This window comes from Eschrichtius robustus, chromosome 9 (genome assembly GCF_028021215.1).
Source record: "Eschrichtius robustus isolate mEscRob2 chromosome 9, mEscRob2.pri, whole genome shotgun sequence".
Taxonomy (NCBI): domain Eukaryota; kingdom Metazoa; phylum Chordata; class Mammalia; order Artiodactyla; family Eschrichtiidae; genus Eschrichtius; species Eschrichtius robustus.
The window spans coordinates 68,437,970-68,457,140 of record NC_090832.1 but is presented as its reverse complement, the minus strand read 5'-3'; the positions used below and the strand labels follow the sequence as shown (position 1 = coordinate 68,457,140).

The 19,171-nt window shown below is 43.5% G+C and overlaps 2 protein-coding genes across 3 annotated transcripts in view; one reads left to right on the top strand and one right to left on the bottom strand.

Annotated features, from left to right (window-relative positions):
- ANKRD6 (ankyrin repeat domain 6) overlaps positions 1-14,525 on the top strand; it is a 202,776-nt gene extending 188,251 nt beyond the window's left edge. The window contains exons 14-18 of one of the 2 annotated variants that reach the window (XM_068551459.1): positions 8,725-8,838; positions 9,555-9,681; positions 10,852-11,405; positions 13,371-13,492; positions 14,511-14,525. In XM_068551459.1, coding sequence (XP_068407560.1) covers positions 8,725-8,838; positions 9,555-9,681; positions 10,852-11,405; positions 13,371-13,472 — 897 coding nt within the window. In that variant the 3' untranslated portion in view covers positions 13,473-13,492; positions 14,511-14,525. Of the gene's footprint in view, positions 1-8,724; positions 8,839-9,554; positions 9,682-10,851; positions 11,448-13,370; positions 13,493-14,510 lie in introns of those variants that run through there. The other variant, XM_068551460.1, reaches the window with a different exon arrangement.
- A 213-nt stretch (positions 14,526-14,738) lies between these two features.
- On the bottom strand, positions 14,739-16,771 carry LYRM2 (LYR motif containing 2). The gene is made up of 3 exons (XM_068551462.1): positions 16,702-16,771; positions 16,066-16,206; positions 14,739-15,609 (listed from the first exon to the last, which is right to left on the bottom strand). Exons 1-3 carry the CDS (start codon positions 16,744-16,746, stop codon positions 15,529-15,531), a joined length of 267 nt encoding a protein of 88 aa, XP_068407563.1. The 5' UTR covers positions 16,747-16,771; the 3' UTR covers positions 14,739-15,528.
- Positions 16,772-19,171: the final 2,400 nt, after the last annotated feature.

Sequence of the window (19,171 nt, the reverse complement as noted above, 5' to 3'; positions counted from 1 at the left end):
ATCCTTGCATTCCTGGGATCAACCCCACTTGATCATGGTGTATGATGCTTTTAATGTGCTGTTGGATTCTGTTTGCTAGTATTTTGTTGAGGATTTTTGCATCTATGTTCATCAGTGACATTGGCCTGTAGTTTTCTTTCTTTGTGACATCTTTGTCTGGTTTTGGTATCAGGGTGATGGTGGCCTCGTAGAATGAGTTTGGGAGTGTTCCTCCCTCTGCTATATTTTGGAAGAGTTTGAGAAGGATAGGTGTTAGCTCTTCTCTAAATGTTTGATAGAATTCGCCTGTGAAGCCATCTTGTCCTGGGCTTTTGTTTGTTGGAAGATTTTTAATCACAGTTTCAATTTCAGTGCTTGTGATTGGTCTGTTCCTATTTTCTATTTCTTCCTGGTTCAGTCTCGGCAGGTTGTGCATTTCTAAGAATTTGTCCATTTTTTCCAGGTTGTCCATTGTATTGGCATAGAGTTGCTTGTAGTAATCTCTCATGATCCTTTGTATTTCTGCAGTGTCAGTTATTATTTCTCCTTTTTCATTTCTAATTCTGTTGATTTGAGTCTTCTCCCTTTTTTTCTTGATGAGTCTGGCTAATGGTTTATCAATTTTATTTATCTTCTCAAAGAACCAGCTTTTAGTTTTATTCATCTTTGCTATCATTTCCTTCATTTCTTTTTCATTTATTTGTGATCTGATCTTTAAGATTTCTTTCCTTCTGCTAACTGTGGGGTTTTTTTGTTCTTCTTTCTCTAATTGCTTTAGGTGCAAGGTTAGGTTGTTTATTTTAGATGTTTCCTGTTTCTTAAGGTAGGATTGTATTGCTATAAACTTCCCACTTAGAACTGCTTTTGCTGCATCCCATAGGTTTCGGGTCGTCGTGTTTTCATTGTCATTTGTTTCTAGGTGTTTTTTGATTTCTTCAGTGATCTCTTGGTTATTAAGTAGTGTATTGTGTAGCCTCCATGTGTTTGTATTTTTTACGTATCTTTTCCTGTAATTGATATCTAGTCTTATAGCGTTGTGGTCAGAAAAGATACTTGCTACGATTTCAGTTTTCTAAATTTGCCAAGGCTTGATTTGTGACCCAAGGTATGCTCTATCCTGGAGAATGTTCCATGAGCACTTGAGAAAAATGTGTATTCTGTTGTTTTTGGATGGAATGTCCTATAAATATCAATTAAGTCCATCTTGTTTAATGTATCATTTAAAGCTTGTGTTTCCTTATTTATTTTCATTTTTGATGATCTGTCCATTGGTGAAAGTGGGGTGTTAAAGTTCCCTACTCTTACTGTGTTACTGTCGATTTCCCCTTTTATGGCTGTTATTATTTGCCTTATGTATTGAGGTGCTCCTATGTTTGGTGCATAAATATTTACAATTGTTATATCTTCTTCTTGGATCGATCCCTTGATCATTATGTAGTGTCCTTCTTTGTCTCTTGTAATAGTCTTTAGTTTAAAGTCTATTTTGTCTGATATGAGAATTGCTACTCCAGCTTTCTTTTGATTTCCATTTGCATGGAATATCTTTTTCCATCCCCTCACTTTTAGTCTGTATGTGTCCCTAGGTCTGAAGTGGGTCTCTTGTAGATAGCATATATACGGGTCTTGTTTTTGTATCCATTCAGCCAGTCTGTGTCTTTTGGTGGGATCATTTAATCCATTTACATTTAAGGTAATTATCAGTGTGTATGTTCCTATTCCCATTTTCTTAATTGTTTTGGGTTTGTTATTGTAGGTGTTTTCCTTCTCTTGTGTTTCTTGCCTAGAGAAGTTCCTTTAGCATTTGTTTTAAAGCTGGTTTGGTGGTGCTGAACTCTCTCAGCTTTTGCTTGTCTGTAAAGTTTTTAATTTCTCCATCAAATCTAAATGAGATCCTTGCTGGGTAGAGTAATCTTGGTTGTAGGTTTTTCTCCTTCATCACTTTAAATATGTCCTGCCACTCCCTTCTGGCTTTTCAGAGTTTCTGCTGAAATATCTGCTGTTAACCTTATGGGGATTCCCTTCTATGTTATTTGTTTTTCCCTTGATGCTTTTAATATTTTTCTTTTATTTAATTTTTGATAGTTTGATTAATGTGTGTCTTGGTGTGTTTCTCCTTGGATTTATCCTGTATGGGACTCTCTGCGCTTCCTGGACTTGATTGACTATTTCCTGTCCCATATTAAGGAAGTTTTCAACTAGAATCTCTGCAGATATTTTCTCAGTCCCTTTCTTTTTCTCCTCTTCTTCTGGGACCCCTATAATCCGAATGTTGGTGCGTTTAACGTTGTCCCAGAGGTCTCTGCGACTGTCCTCAATTCTTTTCGTTCTTTTTTCTTTATTCTGCTCTGCAGTAGTTATTTCCACTATTTTATCTTCCAGGTCACTTATCCGTTCTTCTGCCTCAGTTATTCTGCTATTGATCCCTTCTAGAGTATTTTTAATTTAATTTATTGTGTTGTTCATCATTGCTTGTTTCCTCTTTAGTTCTTGTAGGTCCTTGTTAAATGTTTCTTGCATTTTCTCTATTCTATTTCCAGGATTTTGGATCATCTTTACTATCATTATTCTGAATTCTTTTTCAGGTAGACTGCCTATTTCCTCTTCATTTGTTAGGTCTGGTGGGGTTTTACCTTGCTCCTTCATCTGCTGTGTGTTTTTCTGTCTTCTCATTTTGCTTATCTTACTGTGTTTGGGGTCTCCTTTTCGCAGGCTGCAGGTTCGTAGTTCCCGTTGTTTTTGGTATCTGTCCCCAGTGGCTAAGGTTGGTTCAGTGGGTTGTGTAGGCTTCCTGGTGGAGGAGACTAGTGCCTGTGTTCTGGTGGATGAGGCTGGATCTTGTCTTTCTGGTGGGCAAGTCCACGTCTGGTGGTGTGTTTTGGGGCGTCTGTGGCCTTATTATGATTTTAGGCAGCCTCTCTTCTAATGGATGGGGCTGTGTTCCTGTCTTGCTAGTTGTTTGGCATAGGGTGTCCAGCACTGTAGCTTGCTGGTTGTTGAGTGAAGCTGGGTCTTGGTGTTGAGGTGGAGATCTCTGGGAGATTTTTGCCGTTTGATATTACGTGGAGCTGGGAGGTCTCTTGTGGACCAGTGTCCTAAAGTTGGCTCTCCCACCTCGGAGGCACAGCCCTGTTGCCTGGCTGGAGCACCAAGAGCCTTTCACAAAACCACATGGCTCAGAATAAAAGGGAGAAAAAATAGAAAGAAAGAGGATAAAATAAAGTAGGATAAAATAAAGTTATTAAAATAAAAAATAATTATTATGAAAAAAATTTAAAAAAGAAAAAAAAAAACAGAATCCTAGGACAAATGGTGAAAGCAAAGCTATACAGACAAAATCTCACACAGAAGCATACACATATATACACTCACAAAAAGAGGAAAAGGGGAAAAAATAATATATTTTGCTCCCAAAGTCCACCTCCTCAATTCAGGATGATTCGCTGTCTATTCAGGTATTCCACAGATGCAGGTACATCAAGTTGATTGTGGAGATTTAATCCGCTGCTCCTGAGGCTGCTGGGAGAGATTTCCCTTTCTCTTCTTTGTTCGCACAGCTCCCGGGGTTCAGCTTTGGATTTGGCCACGCCTCTGCGTGTAGGTCGCCTGAGGGCGTCTGTTCTTTGCTCAGACAGGACGGGGTTAAAGGAGCAGCTGCTTCGGGGGCTCTGGCTCACTCAGGCCGGGGGGAGGGAGGGGTACGGATGTGGGGGGAGCCTGCGGCGGCAGAGGCCGGCGTGACGTTGCACCAGCCTGAGGCGCGCTGTGCGTTCTCCCGGGGAAGTTGTCCCCGGATCACGGGACCCTGGCAGTGGCGGGCTGCACAGGCTCCCGGGAGGGGAGGTGTGGAGAGTGACCTGTGCTCGCACACAGGCTTCTTGGTGGCGGCAGCAGCAGCCTTAGCGTCTCATGCCCATCTCTGGGGTCCGCGCTGATAGCTGCAGTTCGCGCCCGTCTCTGGAGCTCCTTTAAGCGGCGCTCTGAATCCCCTCTCCTCGCGCACCAGGAAACAAAGAGGCAAGAAAAAGTCTCCTGCCTCTTCGGCAGCTCCAGACTTTTTCGCGGACTCCCTCCCGGCTATCTGTGGTGCACTAGCCCCTTCAGGCTGTGTTCACGCCGCCAACCCCAGTCCTCTCCCTGGGATCCGACCGAAGCCCGAGCCTCAGCTCCCAGCCCCCGCCCGCCCCAGCGGGTGAGCAGACAAGCCTCTCGGGCTGGTGAGTGCTGCTTGGCACCGATCCTCTGTGCGGCAATCTCTCCGCTTTGCCCTCCGCACCCCTGTGGCTGCGCTCTCCTCCGTGGCTCCGATGCTCCCCACTCCGCCACCCGCAGTCTCCGCCCGCGAAGGGGCTGCCTAGTGTGTGGAAACCTTTCCTCCTTCACGGCTCCCTCCCACTGGTGCGTGTCCCGTCCCTATTCTTTTGTCTCTGTTTTTTCTGTTTTGCCCTACCCAGGTACGTGGGGAGTTTCTTGCCTTTTGGGAGGTCTGAGGTCTTCTGCCAGCGTTCAGTAGGTGTTCTGTAGGAGTTGTTCCACGTGTAGATGTATTTCTGATGTACCTGTGGGGAGGAAGGTGATCTCCGCGTCTCACTCTTCCGCCATCTTCCCCAGACTCGGCAGGCAGATTCTTAACCACTGTGCCACCAGGGACGTCTCAAAATGTTTTTTTTAATAGCTGGTTTTTGTTTTTAATCCCAGCCCAGCATCCAGTGAATATTCTGTGCTTTTATGTTATGTGTTAGGTCCCTGTGGTCTCTTTCCATCTAGAGCAGTCCCTGGTTCCTTCTTGCAGTTCCTGTTTTCTTCCATAATATTAACTTTTTAAAGAGTCCAGGCCATTTGTTTTATAGGATGTTTTATATTCTGGATTTGTCTGACAGTTTCTTCATGGTGTTATTTAACTTCTTTCTCTATCCCTGTATTTCTGAAAGTTAGGTCTAGAGCAGTAATCCTCAAAGCGTCATCCCTGAAGCAGCAGCAGCAACATCATTTGGGGACTTGTGGGGAAAAAATGCAAATTCTTGGGCCTCATTCCAAATCTACTGAATTTAACTGTGAATAAAACTCGGGGGGCGGGGTCTAGCCACCTGTTTTAACAGGACCTCCAGGTGATGCTGGTAAAAACCTAAAGTTTGAGACCAATGGTTAAATATTTTCGGCAAGAATACATCATATTTAACTGTGTAAACTTCAAATTACATCACATCAGAAGAGACAAATGTCAGGATGTCTTATTTGGCTAACCTGGTAACCACCATCTCTTTCCATTGTAAAGGTACACTTTCCCTTTGTAATTAATAAGAAATGTGTGACAGATAACAGGTTTTTACATGGGAGAAACTTTTAAGAGCTTATAAAATAACACATGTTCATTGGGAAAAACATTCCACATTCCACCTACAGAACTATTTTCATAGTGACACTCCCCAGAGATCCCTTCCATTACTGTGAATTTTCCCATAGGTTTTTTCTTTTATAGATATAACCTTACTAATTTTCCCTTTTAAACAAAAATGGAACTATACTGTGCTTTTTTTTTTTTTTGCAGCGTTTTAATTTAGTAGTACATCTTAGACTTGTAGAGCTACGGTGTGCTTTTTAATGGCAGTGTACTGTTTCTGTGTGAGGAGATATACACATACTTTTTTTTGTTTTTTTAACAGCTTTATTGGAGTATAATTGCTTTACAATGGTGTGTTAGTTTCTGCTTTATAACAAAGTGAATCAGTTATACATATACATATATCCCCGTATCTCCTCCCTGTTGTGTCTCCCTCCCACCCTCCCTGTCCCACCCCTCTAGGTGGTCGGTCGCAAAGCACTGAGCTGACTCCCTGCGCTATGCGGTTGCTTCCCACTAGCTATGTATTTTACATTTCGTAGTGTATATATGTCTTTGCCCCTCTCTCACTTCGTCCCAGCTTACCCTTCCCCCTCCCTGTGTCAAGTCCATTCTCTACGTCTGCATCTTTATTCCTGTCCTGCCCCTAGGTTCTTCAGAACCACTTTTTTTTTCCTTTTGATTCCATATATATGTGTTAGCTATACAGTATTTGTTTTTCTCTTTCTGACTGACTTCACTCTGTATGACAGTCTCTAGGTCCATCCACCTCACTACAAATAACTCAATTTCGTTTCTTTTTATGGCGGAGTAGTATTCCATTGTATATATGTGCCTCATCTTCTTTATCCATTCATCTGTTGATGGGCACTTAGGTTGTTTCCATGTCCTGGCTATTGTAAATAGAGCTGCAGTGAACATTGTGGTATGTGACTCATTTTGAATTATGGTTTCCTCAGGGTATATGCCCAGTAGTGGGATTGCTGGGTCGTATGGTAGTTCTATTTTTAGTTTTTTAAGGAGCCTCCATACTGTTCTCCATAGTGGCTGTATCAATTTACATTCCCACCAGCAGTGCAAGAGGGTCCCCTTTTCTCCACACCCTCTCCAGAATTTATTGTTTGTAGATTTTTTTAATGATGGCCATTCTGACTGGTGTGAGGTGATACGTGATACCTCATTGTAGTTTTGATTTGTACTTCTCTAATGATTAGTATACACATACTTTTGCTTCCTGCTTTTTTTTACTGAATTTTATATCATGAGCACTTTCCCATGTCCTTGGCTTCATAGTATTCCGGCATATTAATACAACATAATGTATTTAAACATTCCTTTTGTTAGACACTGAAGTTGCTTATAGTTTTTCACTCAAATAAATGCTGTGAACATTTATGTGCATAAACTTTTGATTGCTTCTGAGGCTATTTGCTCAGAATTAGGATAATTGGGTCCAAAGTTAAGAGTATGTTCAAGGCTCTTGATAAATTTTGGCAAGCTACTTATTTGAAAGATTGTACCAATTTATATCCTACCAGCAGTATCTGAGCCTCCAACTTCTGCCATCATTTAATGTTAGCATTTTTAAGTTTTTCCCAATTGATTAAGGACATTTGACTGTGTAATTTTTACTTCCTTGTTTACTGGTGAAATTGAACATTTTTAAGGTTTGTTATTTGCATTTCATAGAAAGCCCATTTAAAAAATCTTTGAGCCATAATAGATTAGTTACAACCGTTTTGTAAATGAAATGTCACTTCAGCCAGCTCAAGCCCAGAGAGGAATGCATTAGGTGAGTGCTGGGATATCTCAAGGACCTCTCTTTGGTTCAAAGAAGGTGACAGATTGGGATGTAGAATCTTAGTCCTAATTCCAGATCTCAGGGGAAGGACTCCGGTCCAGCATGAGTCAGGTGCGCATGCCCAGACCAGTCAGCCGTGCCCCAGGAACACATCCGCGTATCCACTTTGGTGCTCTCGGCCGAGCCATTCGTCCATGCAGGGGGCAGGAGGTGGCGGAGCAGTCCAGTCCTAGAAAACAGGCAAAGAGCAGTTCACAGAAAAACGTGAGGGCTGAAGAGACCAAGCAGGAGGTGCTCACCGCATCTGCAGAACTGCTGCTTTTTTTTTTTTTTTTAAAAGATATTTAAAATTAATTTATTAATTTATTAATTTTATGGCTGTGCTGGGTCTTTGTTTCTCTGCGAGGGCTTTCTCTAGTTGCGGCAAGCGGGGGCCACTCTTCATCGCGGTGCGCGGGCCTCTCACTATCGCGGCCTCTGTCGTTGCGGAGCACAGGCTCCAGACGCGCAGGCTCAGTAGTTGTGGCACACGGGCCTAGCTGCTCCGCGGCATGTGGGATCTTCCCAGACCAGGGCTCGAACCCGTGTCCCCTGCATTGGCAGGCAGACTCTCAACCACTGCGCCACCAGGGAAGCCCTGCTGCTGCTTTTTTATTATGAACATCTGAGTGTGGAGCGTCAGCTGTGTCCCCGACAGGAGAGGACGCTGCCGCTGAGCCCTCCATGGCTGGTTCCCTCTCACAACGGTTCCCTTCTCTGCTTTGGCCCTTGTCAGGCAGTGGGAGTGTGGCCCCATTGGGTGTTAGAGCCCTACAGGAAGTGTCCAGCTAGGGGAGCACAGAGGGGCACATGATTGGAAGGTGACAGTCATTTACTCCCTGAAACAGTCCCTTTTTTTGTGTTTGTTTGCTTGTTTTGGCCATGCGGCTTGTGGTGCCCGACCAGGGATTGAACCGGCACCCTTGGCAGTGAAAGCGAGGAGTCCTAACCATTGGACCGCCAGGGAAGTCCCTTGAAGCAATCCCTTTGAACTCCGTCCACAACCTTCTTCACATGTGCTTTGACTACTTTCAGTGAAGGGCCAAGAGGATTTGTTCACTGGGAAAGCTGGATGAAAGCCCTGACTATTCAGCTTCTTTCATTTCCTCTTGGGCAGCCACTGACATTTAAAAAGGGGAAGGGGGATTAAAAAAACAATTTTTTAAAAAGGGGAGTTGGGGTAGCTCCATACTCCTTGACATAGTTTTTCCTTGCAGTAATAGTCTTGGCAATAATGTTCTAAGACCCATACAGATTCTCTTTTACCTACCAGGACTGTGTTGGCTCAAGTTGTATATTTACTATGTATATATAGTCTCTTAAACCCCTCAGGACTTTTAAATGAGAAAAAGAAAGAAGCCTTGGCCTACACAAAAACATGCTCAGGAATTCTGGAAAATCAGAGTTCCATGAAAGCCTCGGGAAAAGACTTGGCTGAGGAGTGGAGGTGTGCTTACCTTCTGTCTGGCCCTTGCTTTGGTACTCCTGAGCCCGCCTCAGGAGTCAGGATGCCAGGTCCCATCCTTAGATCATCTCAGTCACCCGCCCTTTGCCCATTGAATCCTAGATGCGGGTTCTGGACAAGCTGATGGTTGAGCGACTCTCAGCAGAGAGGACGGAGTGCCTGAACCGCCTGCAGCAGCACTCGGACTCAGAGAAGCATGAGGGAGAGAAACGGCAGGTGAAAACCCGGATCTGTCCGCGCTGACCCTGCGATTTGCCACTCTTTTCCCCCCGAGTCAAGGGACTCGGGCCCATCATTGAAAACTCCCAGGCCGAGATCCCCTAAAAGCGTTTGCGTCAAAGAGCGTGCCATTTTTATAACCTGAAATGAAGTCAGTAGGAAGGAGCCTGGAGTTTGGTTCCTGTTTGCGGCTGAATGTGCTGGCAAGGAGGTGGAGGCCGTGCAGTTTGTAGAACGTGCTGGGAAAGCCGAGCTCCGCCCTGGATCAGTGCTATGTATCCTGCCCCTGCTGGGCCTGCACAAGATTGGGTCCCTGCCCTCAGGCAGTTTGTGGTCCACCCCGGACAGCAGACGTGAAAATGAAATGAGTACTTGTGAGCGTGTGAGTGAGTTCATGCTCCTAGCAGCCAGACGTGCTTGGTTGGTGTGGAAGCCGTGGGAAGCTTTGGCTGTTGGCGTCTAAGGTGTCTCTAAGTCACTTAATGAAGATCATAGTTAGCCATCGGCTTGGGCGCTGGGTGAATCCTGGGCTTCAGAGGGCCAACAGAGAAGGCCGTGTGGCCTGTGGGAGGCGGGTAATCCAAAACTTTGGGGCTTGTCCAGAAAAGAGCCTTCTCACAGTCGTAAAGTCCACATTCTTGAGGTTTTAATTCATAAGCCATGTATCAAAGTCTCCTGATGATTTGTGTACTAACTTGTGGGGTTTTTTTTAGATGTCCTTGGTGGATGAATTAAAAACTTGGTGCATGTTAAAGATTCAGAATCTGGAGCTGAAGCTTTCTGGAGATTCTAGGGCCTCCAGGACTAAATCCACACCATCCACTTGCGAGTCCTCCACAGGTAACCGACACCAACATGCAGAGAGAGCCCTTCCATCCAAAGGTGATGAAACCCCCCGGTCGCGTTCTCTTCTGCATCTGAAGGCAGGCTGTGTGCCAGGGCTGCGGGAAACACTGGATTGTAATGTGAACTCTGTAGGGGCAAGGACCATGCTTTGCTCACTACTGCATACACAGTTCCTGTACAGTAATAAAGCACTCCCATTTAAGTGTTCAGAAATATCTGAATGAAGGAATAAAAGAATTGCTGATCCGTGATAGCAGTGCAACCTTGATGGTGTCAGAGTGGACCCCAAAGATGAGGATGAGGAAAGGATGTGTCGTCTCAGAAGGGCACTCGCCCCTGCCCTTGTGACTCTTTCCCTTTCTCGTCCTTGATCAGCCTTCTACCTTTGGCCAACTCTGTACAGCCTCATTAAACAACAGTTCATGTATCAGAGCTGCCCCAGGGGCTGGATAAGAGATGCTTTGAGCCAGAGCATCTTTACATTAGCTACAGCGGCTACACTCGATGATGATCAGTTGAGGACATTCATAGCCTTAGTAATTAGACCTCCATGGGGGGGATTCTGATATGTCACGTGTTTCATGTTACCATAGGCCATCTCTGTATTTGTGGTTTTATCTTCTTTGTGCCCATAACAGTGGGGAAAATCCTGGGCAAACTTTTCATGCTAGGACTAGTTACGGAACTTGTCATGGAGCTCTGGGTATGGGTAATAGGACCGCCTCTCCAAGTGGGAGCTTGGATCAAGGAACTAGTAACCGGGGCTATGGTCTGTAAAGGGCCCGGAAGTTAGAGAATGGGGGTATTTATTCTGATCAGTAAATGCCCAATTCTGTTTTAGGACAAGTAGTGAGATGTGTCATCCTTAGCAATCAGGAAATGGTACCCAGAGCCCTTTAGTGTAGACTGAGACAGGCTAAAGGAAAGGCCAGTAACGTTTTTGGCTTAGATGCCACCAGTGTGTCTAACGCAACATCCCTGAAAGCCCTGAAAGCCAAGATGATAATCAGGGGAGAAGTGGAGGGCAAGGGCAGGAGAAGTTGCACACGGTGGGTGATGGTTGAGAAGGCTGGTTTACAGGATTCCCGGGACTCTCAAATGCCAGCCCATGTGACTTGTATGAACACGGATTCGCTCTGACTTTTGTTTTCCTTCCGAAACCAGGTGTGGATCAGTCCCTGGTGACCGCAGGTCCAGTAGCAGCCTCTGACAGCCCCCCTCAGGTGGTCAGGCCCAAGGAAAAGGCCCTCAGCTCCACAGCCGCCCACAGACTCCAGCAGGAGCTGTCTTCCTTGGACTGTACAGGCTCCCGACTGAGGAATGTCAAGGTCCAGACAGCCTCGTTACCCTTGAAAGAGGCAGCCAAGTGCGACCCGCAGGCTGGGCCCTGTGTTGACAGAGGCACCCAAACCAAGAAGTGTGGGAAAGGTGGGCAGACGAGGCACCGCGGCCAGCAGCCAGCAGCCAGCACCGCCTGCGGGCGGCCGCCACCAGCAGCAGGTGGCGAGCAGACTGCCGCTCACGCTCGAGACACCTCCCAAGCGCTGGAGCTCACCCAGTATTTCTTTGAGGCTGTTTCCACCCAGATGGAAAAGTGGTATGAAAGGAAGATTGAAGAAGCACGAAGCCAAGCCAGTCAGAAAGCCCAGCAAGACAAGGCCACGCTGGAGGAACACATTAAAAGTTTAGAGGAGGAACTTGCTAAACTAAGGACTAAGGTACAGAAGGAAAACTAGGGCCTGGGAAGTGGGACGAGAAAGGATTCCTGGGACTTCCCTGGTGGTCCAGTGGTTGACTCTGTGCTTCCAGTGCAGGGGGCGGGGGTTCGATCCCTGGTCTGGGAACTAGGGTCCCGCATGCCGTGGGGAGGGCGGGGCGGGGGGGGGAAGGATTCCTGAGGACTTCCGGTCCTGCAGCTGCAGAAGAGCTATGTCCGAGGTGTCAAGTTATTGTACACATAGCAGAACTTGCCTTTTAAAAAAATCACTAATTTCTAAAACGTGCCAGACACATGCTTCCTGTGCCCTGAAGTTATGAAGACTTCAACAATTAGACTGAAACTAGGGGTGACGCTTGCTTAGTTTCAGGTTTCATTACAGATTTGAAACCTCAGCTCAAGTTCATCTGAAGTTCGAAAGCTCAGATTAAGCGAGCCGTGCTAAGAAACTGAAGGATGTGTAAGCCTAAACCCTAATATTCAGGATATGAAATAATGTAAATGAAAAGCAAGAAAAAATATTAATCCCTGTGCACTCAAATCAAGCAGTCACTCATATCAACATGCCTGCTGTGCCTGGAGAGTGTCTTTCTGTAAGAGCTGTTAACAGACACGCTGAACTCCCTCCCTCAAGTTCATAGTTCCCAAAATGCTGACATCTTAACCAGGGGAAAACTCACCAAACAAATTTTGAGAAGGATTTTCATGATGTCACAAGATCCAGTATATCGTAAAATGTTTTGAAAAGTCAGTGTATTTAAATAATGGGTTAATTGGCTAATAGCACTGGGAATGTCAGTGAACTCAAACGAGAAAGGTTCAAATCATTGGATCATGGTTTCTGTATCTTTCAGCCAAAAGAAAGAAATAGTACAATTAATCATAGTGATTTTAAAGTGGATTAATGGAAAAAACATTCACGTAGCAATTACCTGAAATTTCTATAACCTAATTCACAGCCAGTTATCTTAGAGTACCTTTCTGAATGTGAGCTTATTGGTCTACATTTTATAAAGAAATAAGGCTGTTTCTTGAAAGTACTTCATTTTGAACTGAGTTCTGTCATTGAAGAACCTCAAAACCTTTCCACTGCTTTGTAGCGACTATGTCAAGGTAAAAAACGCAATAAATTGACTTCGATTCCCCAGCTTCAGGGAGCCCTGTGGATGTTACTCTGCTCTATGGAGTATACAAAGTTGCAAAAGTAAGGGTATGTTGAAACTTTGGATTTAATTATCTTCCAAGCTTCTTGTCCCTTGTGGCATTACATTCATCTCCTCAAAATTCCATATATGCATAGAAACCTCCATTCTATTTCTATAAACAGAGGAACCAAGTAACTGTTGTCTGTAATTTTGAATGAACTTTTTGCTCATTGAGCCAAAGAGAAAATATGACTTCTTGACATGGGAACCCCCAGAAAAACAAAAGTATGCATTTAGTCCCTGTGTGTTCTGCCCATCAAGCTCAGTTGTTTTTGGTTTGTTCTTTTAAATACTGACCATCTGTGGATCTAGGCGTTCCTAATAAATGTAGATGTATGTCATCATTACAAAACCTGGACAGGGAATTTATTTGATGTTCTCTCAAGTTTATTTTCAGGTTTGTAAGCTCGTCTTGTCGAATTTAAAACTTCAGTGGCACACGTTAAAGGGGAAAAAAAATGACACAGGGGCAGTCAGTATGTTAAATAATAGCCTCAGCCACTTCTCATGCTAGAAAGCATTTGTATTTAAAAAAAATTCTAATAATTTAGATAATATAATAGATATTATAATAATAAAGGGGTTTGAAGATGGATTTATTGTAGTTAATGTACATTAGTTGAACATTCAGACATCTTAAAATTAAACTTTAGGAACAACACTTCAACATTCAAACAACAGTATAGTTTACAGGGAACACCCAGAACAGTTAATTTGCCTAATCCAAAATACTGATGAAGATGATAAATGTGTTTCACCAGCAGTTCTATTCTGGCCAACATCTTAATGACCATGGTTCCACACGTGAGAAGAAACTGCTAAATAAATCTTCTCTTGGGCTAAACAACGGACTTGGCCTATAATTCAGGAGATACGCAAAGATGTAAGTGAACAAATAAAATTAAACTGTTCTTTAGAGAGGAAGGGAAAAGCTTGTCCATGAGAATAGTCTTAGCCTCTGGAAGATGAAAATTCAATTTTTCATGTTTTATCCACTTAAAAAAAACAAAACCAAAACAAAACCCCACATTAGGTTTTCTTGGGGAGTCTGTGGTATTTGATTCTTGCAAATACAAACCACAGATGCTCTTACGTCTTCCACATACAGTGCTGCTAGGAAGAACATCAAAGTCACTGCTTGTCACACTTCATAAAAGGATGGTTTTTAGCTTCAAGATTTTAGATTTACTAGAGATAGCCTGTACTTGAGTATTTGCCAATCATGCCACACAAAAGAGCAAGTCTTTCTAAGGTTCTCTGTTCAGAAACTCTTCACACATGCTTTTCCCTCTGTTCATCAGATGGCTTGACTAACGTACATCTATATAAAAACCTGAAAATTGGCTTATGCAAGCATTTTAGATTAGCACATCCCCCTGTGGCAGAGTATTCAGAATTATTTTGTCTTGTGGGTTCTGGAGCTGTGGAAGAGCAAGGGTGGCTCGGAATGCAGGTTAGTGACACACCACTGGTTTACACCTCTCCAATGGCACACAGCCCAACACTAGACACTGTTTATCCTGCAAAAGTTTTTCTACATCTTTCAGATGCTGCTGCTGATTCTTGGATTAACTTTTTAGATTTGTTCCGTAGGTGAACTGCCAACCCCAGCCTCTTCCACGAGCTTTCACTTTCACTAAATTAACTGTTAAACACATTTGGTCTCTTTCAAAAGTGTCCTGAAGTCAACTTCTGTCTCCAATGTATTCTGCAAACTCTGTTTTTTCCTGTCACTGGAGGAGAACCTAATGCACTGAGGAGCTTCCTTAATTAATGATTTATTTTACTTTCCATGTGGATATTAAGGTAACCACATTAGTTTTGACCAGGAGTTGCCTCTGCTTTTTGGTAGGTGCTTCAGTGCATTTATTAAACTTCTCTTTCTTCTTTTTCCTACAAAGTTCTAGATTCCCAGTGGTGATCTTTTTGGAAAGTCCTCTTGAGTATCAGATGCAACACATCTGAAGAACATACCTCAACAACCCTGAGGGTTAATGCAGAAGGACTTTCCAAGGAAGCTCCATGGTGTCTCTTGAGGTCAGTACACCTCCAGCCCTATACCTCACACTGTTTTAAAACAGCTTAATTGACTTACACAATATTACATATCAATTACATTTCAAAAAAAATTGGGAAAAAATGGCTTTATTCAGATATAATTCACATATACCTGTAAAATGTACAGTTCAGTAGATTTTAGTATATTCAGGGTTGTGCATTCATATAAATAGAATCATACAATACATGATCTTTTGTGACTGGCCACTTTAATGTTTTCAAGGTTCATCCAGGTGTAGCATGTATCAGTACTTCATCCCTTTTTGTTTGCTAAATATTTTATTGTATGGGTATACCACGTTTTACTTATCCATTAATCAGCTGATGGGCATTTGGATTGTCTTACTTTTTGGCTATTATGAATAATGCTGTTTAACCTTTTGGCCAACTGACAGTCTTTTTTTCCACGGTGGCTGCACAATTTTATAGTCCCACCAGCAGTGTTTAAGGGTTCCAGTTTCTCCACATCCTCACCAACATTTGCAATTATCTCCCTTTTTAATTATAGCCCATTCTAGTGGATGTAAATAGTATCTCTTGGTGGTTTTGATTTGCATTTTCCTAATGATTAATGGTGTTGAACATCTTTTTATGTGCTATCTATTGTACTGATCTTTGCTTCTTCCAAAAACTGACATATCCAAGAACATTTTCAAAATAAAAGGTATGTTTTCAGTGCTAAGACAATTGCTCTTATGCCCTTTTCTTGGCTCTCTCTGATATGCCATGCTCCATGTTCTGACATTTTGCTCAAGGGCTCTATGTACAGATAGTTTCACTTGGCTTTGGGCTACCCACTGTTGAGCCTAAGCTCAACTAAACACATGGAGACTTTGAAAACCTTTCAGGATAATGCTGTAGTTAAGATCTGGCTAAAGCAAGTGTTTTTTCTAACTCTTTGAGCTGCATATTGCCTTGAGTAATCATCATCCGGATTGTATCCTGTAGAAGAAAGTGAAATCTGGTCACTGTTTTAACTGGTTAATAAACAAGGTACAGCTCTACCATTTTATTTGTTAAAATTAGGAACTAATGCTGAGAATTGGCACTGATGCACTTTAGGAAAGCCAAAAGTTAACAATTAGGGGTGCACAATGTCTGGCATGCTTTCATACACCCCAAACATACTTCCCAAACCATCATGCTGTAATATTTATTATCTTTTCGTGTGTGTGTGGTTTAACAGACGAGTTGGGTGGTGCTACTGTAGAGTGTAGATACAGCAAACATTGTTAAATTTAAAATATCAGTTAAGTGAAAAATCAGTAACATCAAGAGCAATGATCAAGATATACCATCTCAGTGACATATCCCAAGATATCTATCAAACTTTTTAAAAAAACTCACTAATCAGTACAAAAGGGTCAGGACCTTCCCTCACCATGATCTTGGTCTCACCTCTTCGGTGGCACTTTTGTTTCTTTTGAATTCTTCCCTTGCCCAGTCCTTCAGGTATTTGCGATCAGAATCATTTGGAACTTGCCGAATTGCCTGCAAAATCCTTCTGTAGAGGAGGAGAACTTGTTGCCTTCTCACGAACTGTAGAGGGGAGGAGAAATGGCAATTACAGCTGCACAATCGTCAGCCCGGTAGGCTCTTTTCTCTTTGGTTCTCAATTTTGAAAAGGGGAAAGAAAACCACCTTTTTTCTTTTAAGAAAACGGCAAGAAGTTTGTTTGCGTTGTCTCCTTACTCCTCTGTCAAACTTAAAATCAAGAGTACAAGCAGCAGACCAGTCTTTCCCGCAGTCACTAGGCAGTGAGGGATCCGGGTTCAAGATCAAGAGCCCGGCCCGCCTCTTGCACCAGGACTGGAGGGTAGCCTCGCCCCCTTGCGCTTGCCGTCGGCCCCCCAACCCCCGCGGCGCGAAGCCCCGCCCCCCCCCCAGCCCGAGCCAATCAGAGTGGGGCGCGCGCAGGGTCGTCGGCCCCAGTAGTCCCCGAGACCGCTCTATAGAATGGGTGCAGTGAGCGGTAGAGAATCGAGCTCAGACCCGGTAAAGCTGCCCTAAGAGGCCGGCGAGGATAGTTGGTACCTGCTTTAGCGTTAGCGTCGCTGGGGGTAAGCGGGAAGCGACCATGACGTCCAGACAGCGCGGTCCGCCAGAGCCCCAGCGCGCAGGAGCGGAAGTGGGGGGGGGTGACGGGGCGGGGCGAGCTCGGTTTCCCGGGAGGCAGCCGGCGGCAGTTGCGCTGGCTCGGGGAGCCCGGCAGTCGGACAGTCGGAACTGAAGCTCAAGGCAGTTTCGCTTTGTCTTAGCCTAGGTTTGCTCATCCGTGAAACAGGATAACAGTTCCTGCTTCACAGGTGGTTGTAAGAATGAGATAGTGGTGAGGCATTTAGCCCAGTTCCTGACACGTGGTTAAGTTTCATTAAATGAAAGGATTTGGGGGGGTGAGGGAAGAAAACTATTTTAGTATATTCTTTTTGAGATTTAGTGTGTATAGTGAAAAATACTAAAAATTTAAATGTTAGTTTCTCTTAAAAGTTTGTGTTCTGCTCGCCTCCTTTTCTCGTTCTTCTCCCTGTTCTTTTCTACTGTGAGCATTTTCCCTGGCGTTGTAGTCTTCATGATCCTCAGTTAACAAGGCTTTAAATGGTTGTCCCGTAGCAGTTTTGAGAGTTCTGTGTCACTAGTAACGAGGAGCCAAACATCCCGACGCCTTAAGCTTTTTTCCCCTATAATCGTTTTATCCTCCCCTCAACACACTCCTTATGCTCTTAGGTTGTATTAACTGTAAGGGGTTAGGTGAATCCCTCCTACTTTTAAAAAACGGGATTGTTCTGAATTAAAATACAGTCCAAAGTGTTCAATTACCCGTTCGTTCACTGAGCATTTACTTGATTGTCTTGCTTGGAATCCTTGGAGCTCCCTTTTCCCAGTTGTGTACTTCTGGCTACTTGTGTGTGTGTGTTTCCTCGTCTGTAAAGTGAAATAACAGCATCTACCCCAGAGCTGCTGTTGTACCGTACTGTATGTAGTGCACTGAGAACAGAACCTGGCGCATATAAGCACTCTCAAGATTTTGAACATCACCAGGCATTGTGTGAATGATGCTAATACCATAACCACATATTTCAAAATTTGTCTACTAATTAGCAATTCATTGATTTTTTTTTTTCTCTTTTAAATAGTAGTGAAGTTAAATATCCCTTGCCTCTTTTAGTTACACTTATTTTGTGAATTGTTATGACTTTGGTCCCTTTATGATGATCCAGACTTTTATTCTTACTATATATGGGCTGTTGGCCATATTTTTGAAAATTTTGATCCTTTTCCTTTTATAGCTTTAAGTCTCTATATAGTCACGTGTATTTTCCATTTTTTGAGCCTTTTCAATTTCATCTTCTCCTCTTCAGAACTTTAAAAAATTTTCATTGTTAACGTTTAAAATGTTTACTCTATCTAGGATTTTGGTTTATAGCATAATGGGGGTATAAGTTCTTTTCCAGTTGTAAACTATAATTTCAGCACCATTTATTAACTAATTCATTCATATTCCTGGGCTTTGTGATACTCCTGGTAAATTCTTTTAGGGTTTGAATAACCCTCAGGATAATTTCATCCAGGTCGTTTTTACTTTGTTGTTGTTGTATGTTTTATTATTAGGCAGGAATACTCCCCTGTAGTATCTTATGAGTCTTCTATTAATGGGCCTGTATGACCTTTAGAAACGTTTTGTATTATTTTCCTCTAAATCATCTTAGAATCGTTACTGAAATTTTGATCACGTTGAATCTATAAAGTGAGAACTGACGTTTTTATACTATTTCTTCTTCCCATCCAGTAAGATTCACTCATGCTAGACACTGGTAATGCTGTCACGAGTCACATATGCCCCCTGTCCTTAGAATCACTCTTTGGGTAGGAAGACCTAAGTCCAACGTAGTATTTATAGATGTTGTCGAGGCTCATACTGTGGGAGCTCACTCTTCTTGGAGGGCTTATCTGAGCTAGGCAAAGTCAGAAAGGCAAAGTGGATAAGAGAATTCTGGACAAAGAATGCATGGAACACTGGCAGATTCCAAGGCCCCTGTGGTTTGCTGTGATCAGATCAAATAGTGTGGTGGGGATGCTGGGAGAGAAGGGACAGGGGAGGCAGGTAGTGCTTAGAAGCAACAAATGGTACCTTCTTCACAGGAATTCAGAAAGATCTCCTTGGATGTTGTGAGTATGACGACGTGAAGCTAGCAAAGTGATTAGCAGTTCAAGCTGTATTTTATTTACTTTAATATTTATTTTAAAAAAATGTTTGGCTGCGTCGGGTCTTAGTTGCGGCACGCGGGATCTTTTGTTGCGGTGTGCGGGCTTCTCTCTGGTTGTGGTGCGTGGGCTCGTAGTTTGCGGCACACAGGCTCTCTAGTTGAGGTGCGCGGGCTTCACTGCCCTGTGGCGTGTGGGATCTTAGTTCCCTGACCAGGGATCGAAACCTGTGTCCCCTGCATCGGAAGGTGGCTTCTTTACCCCCGGGGAAGTCCCCCTCAAGCTACATTTTAAGAGAGCT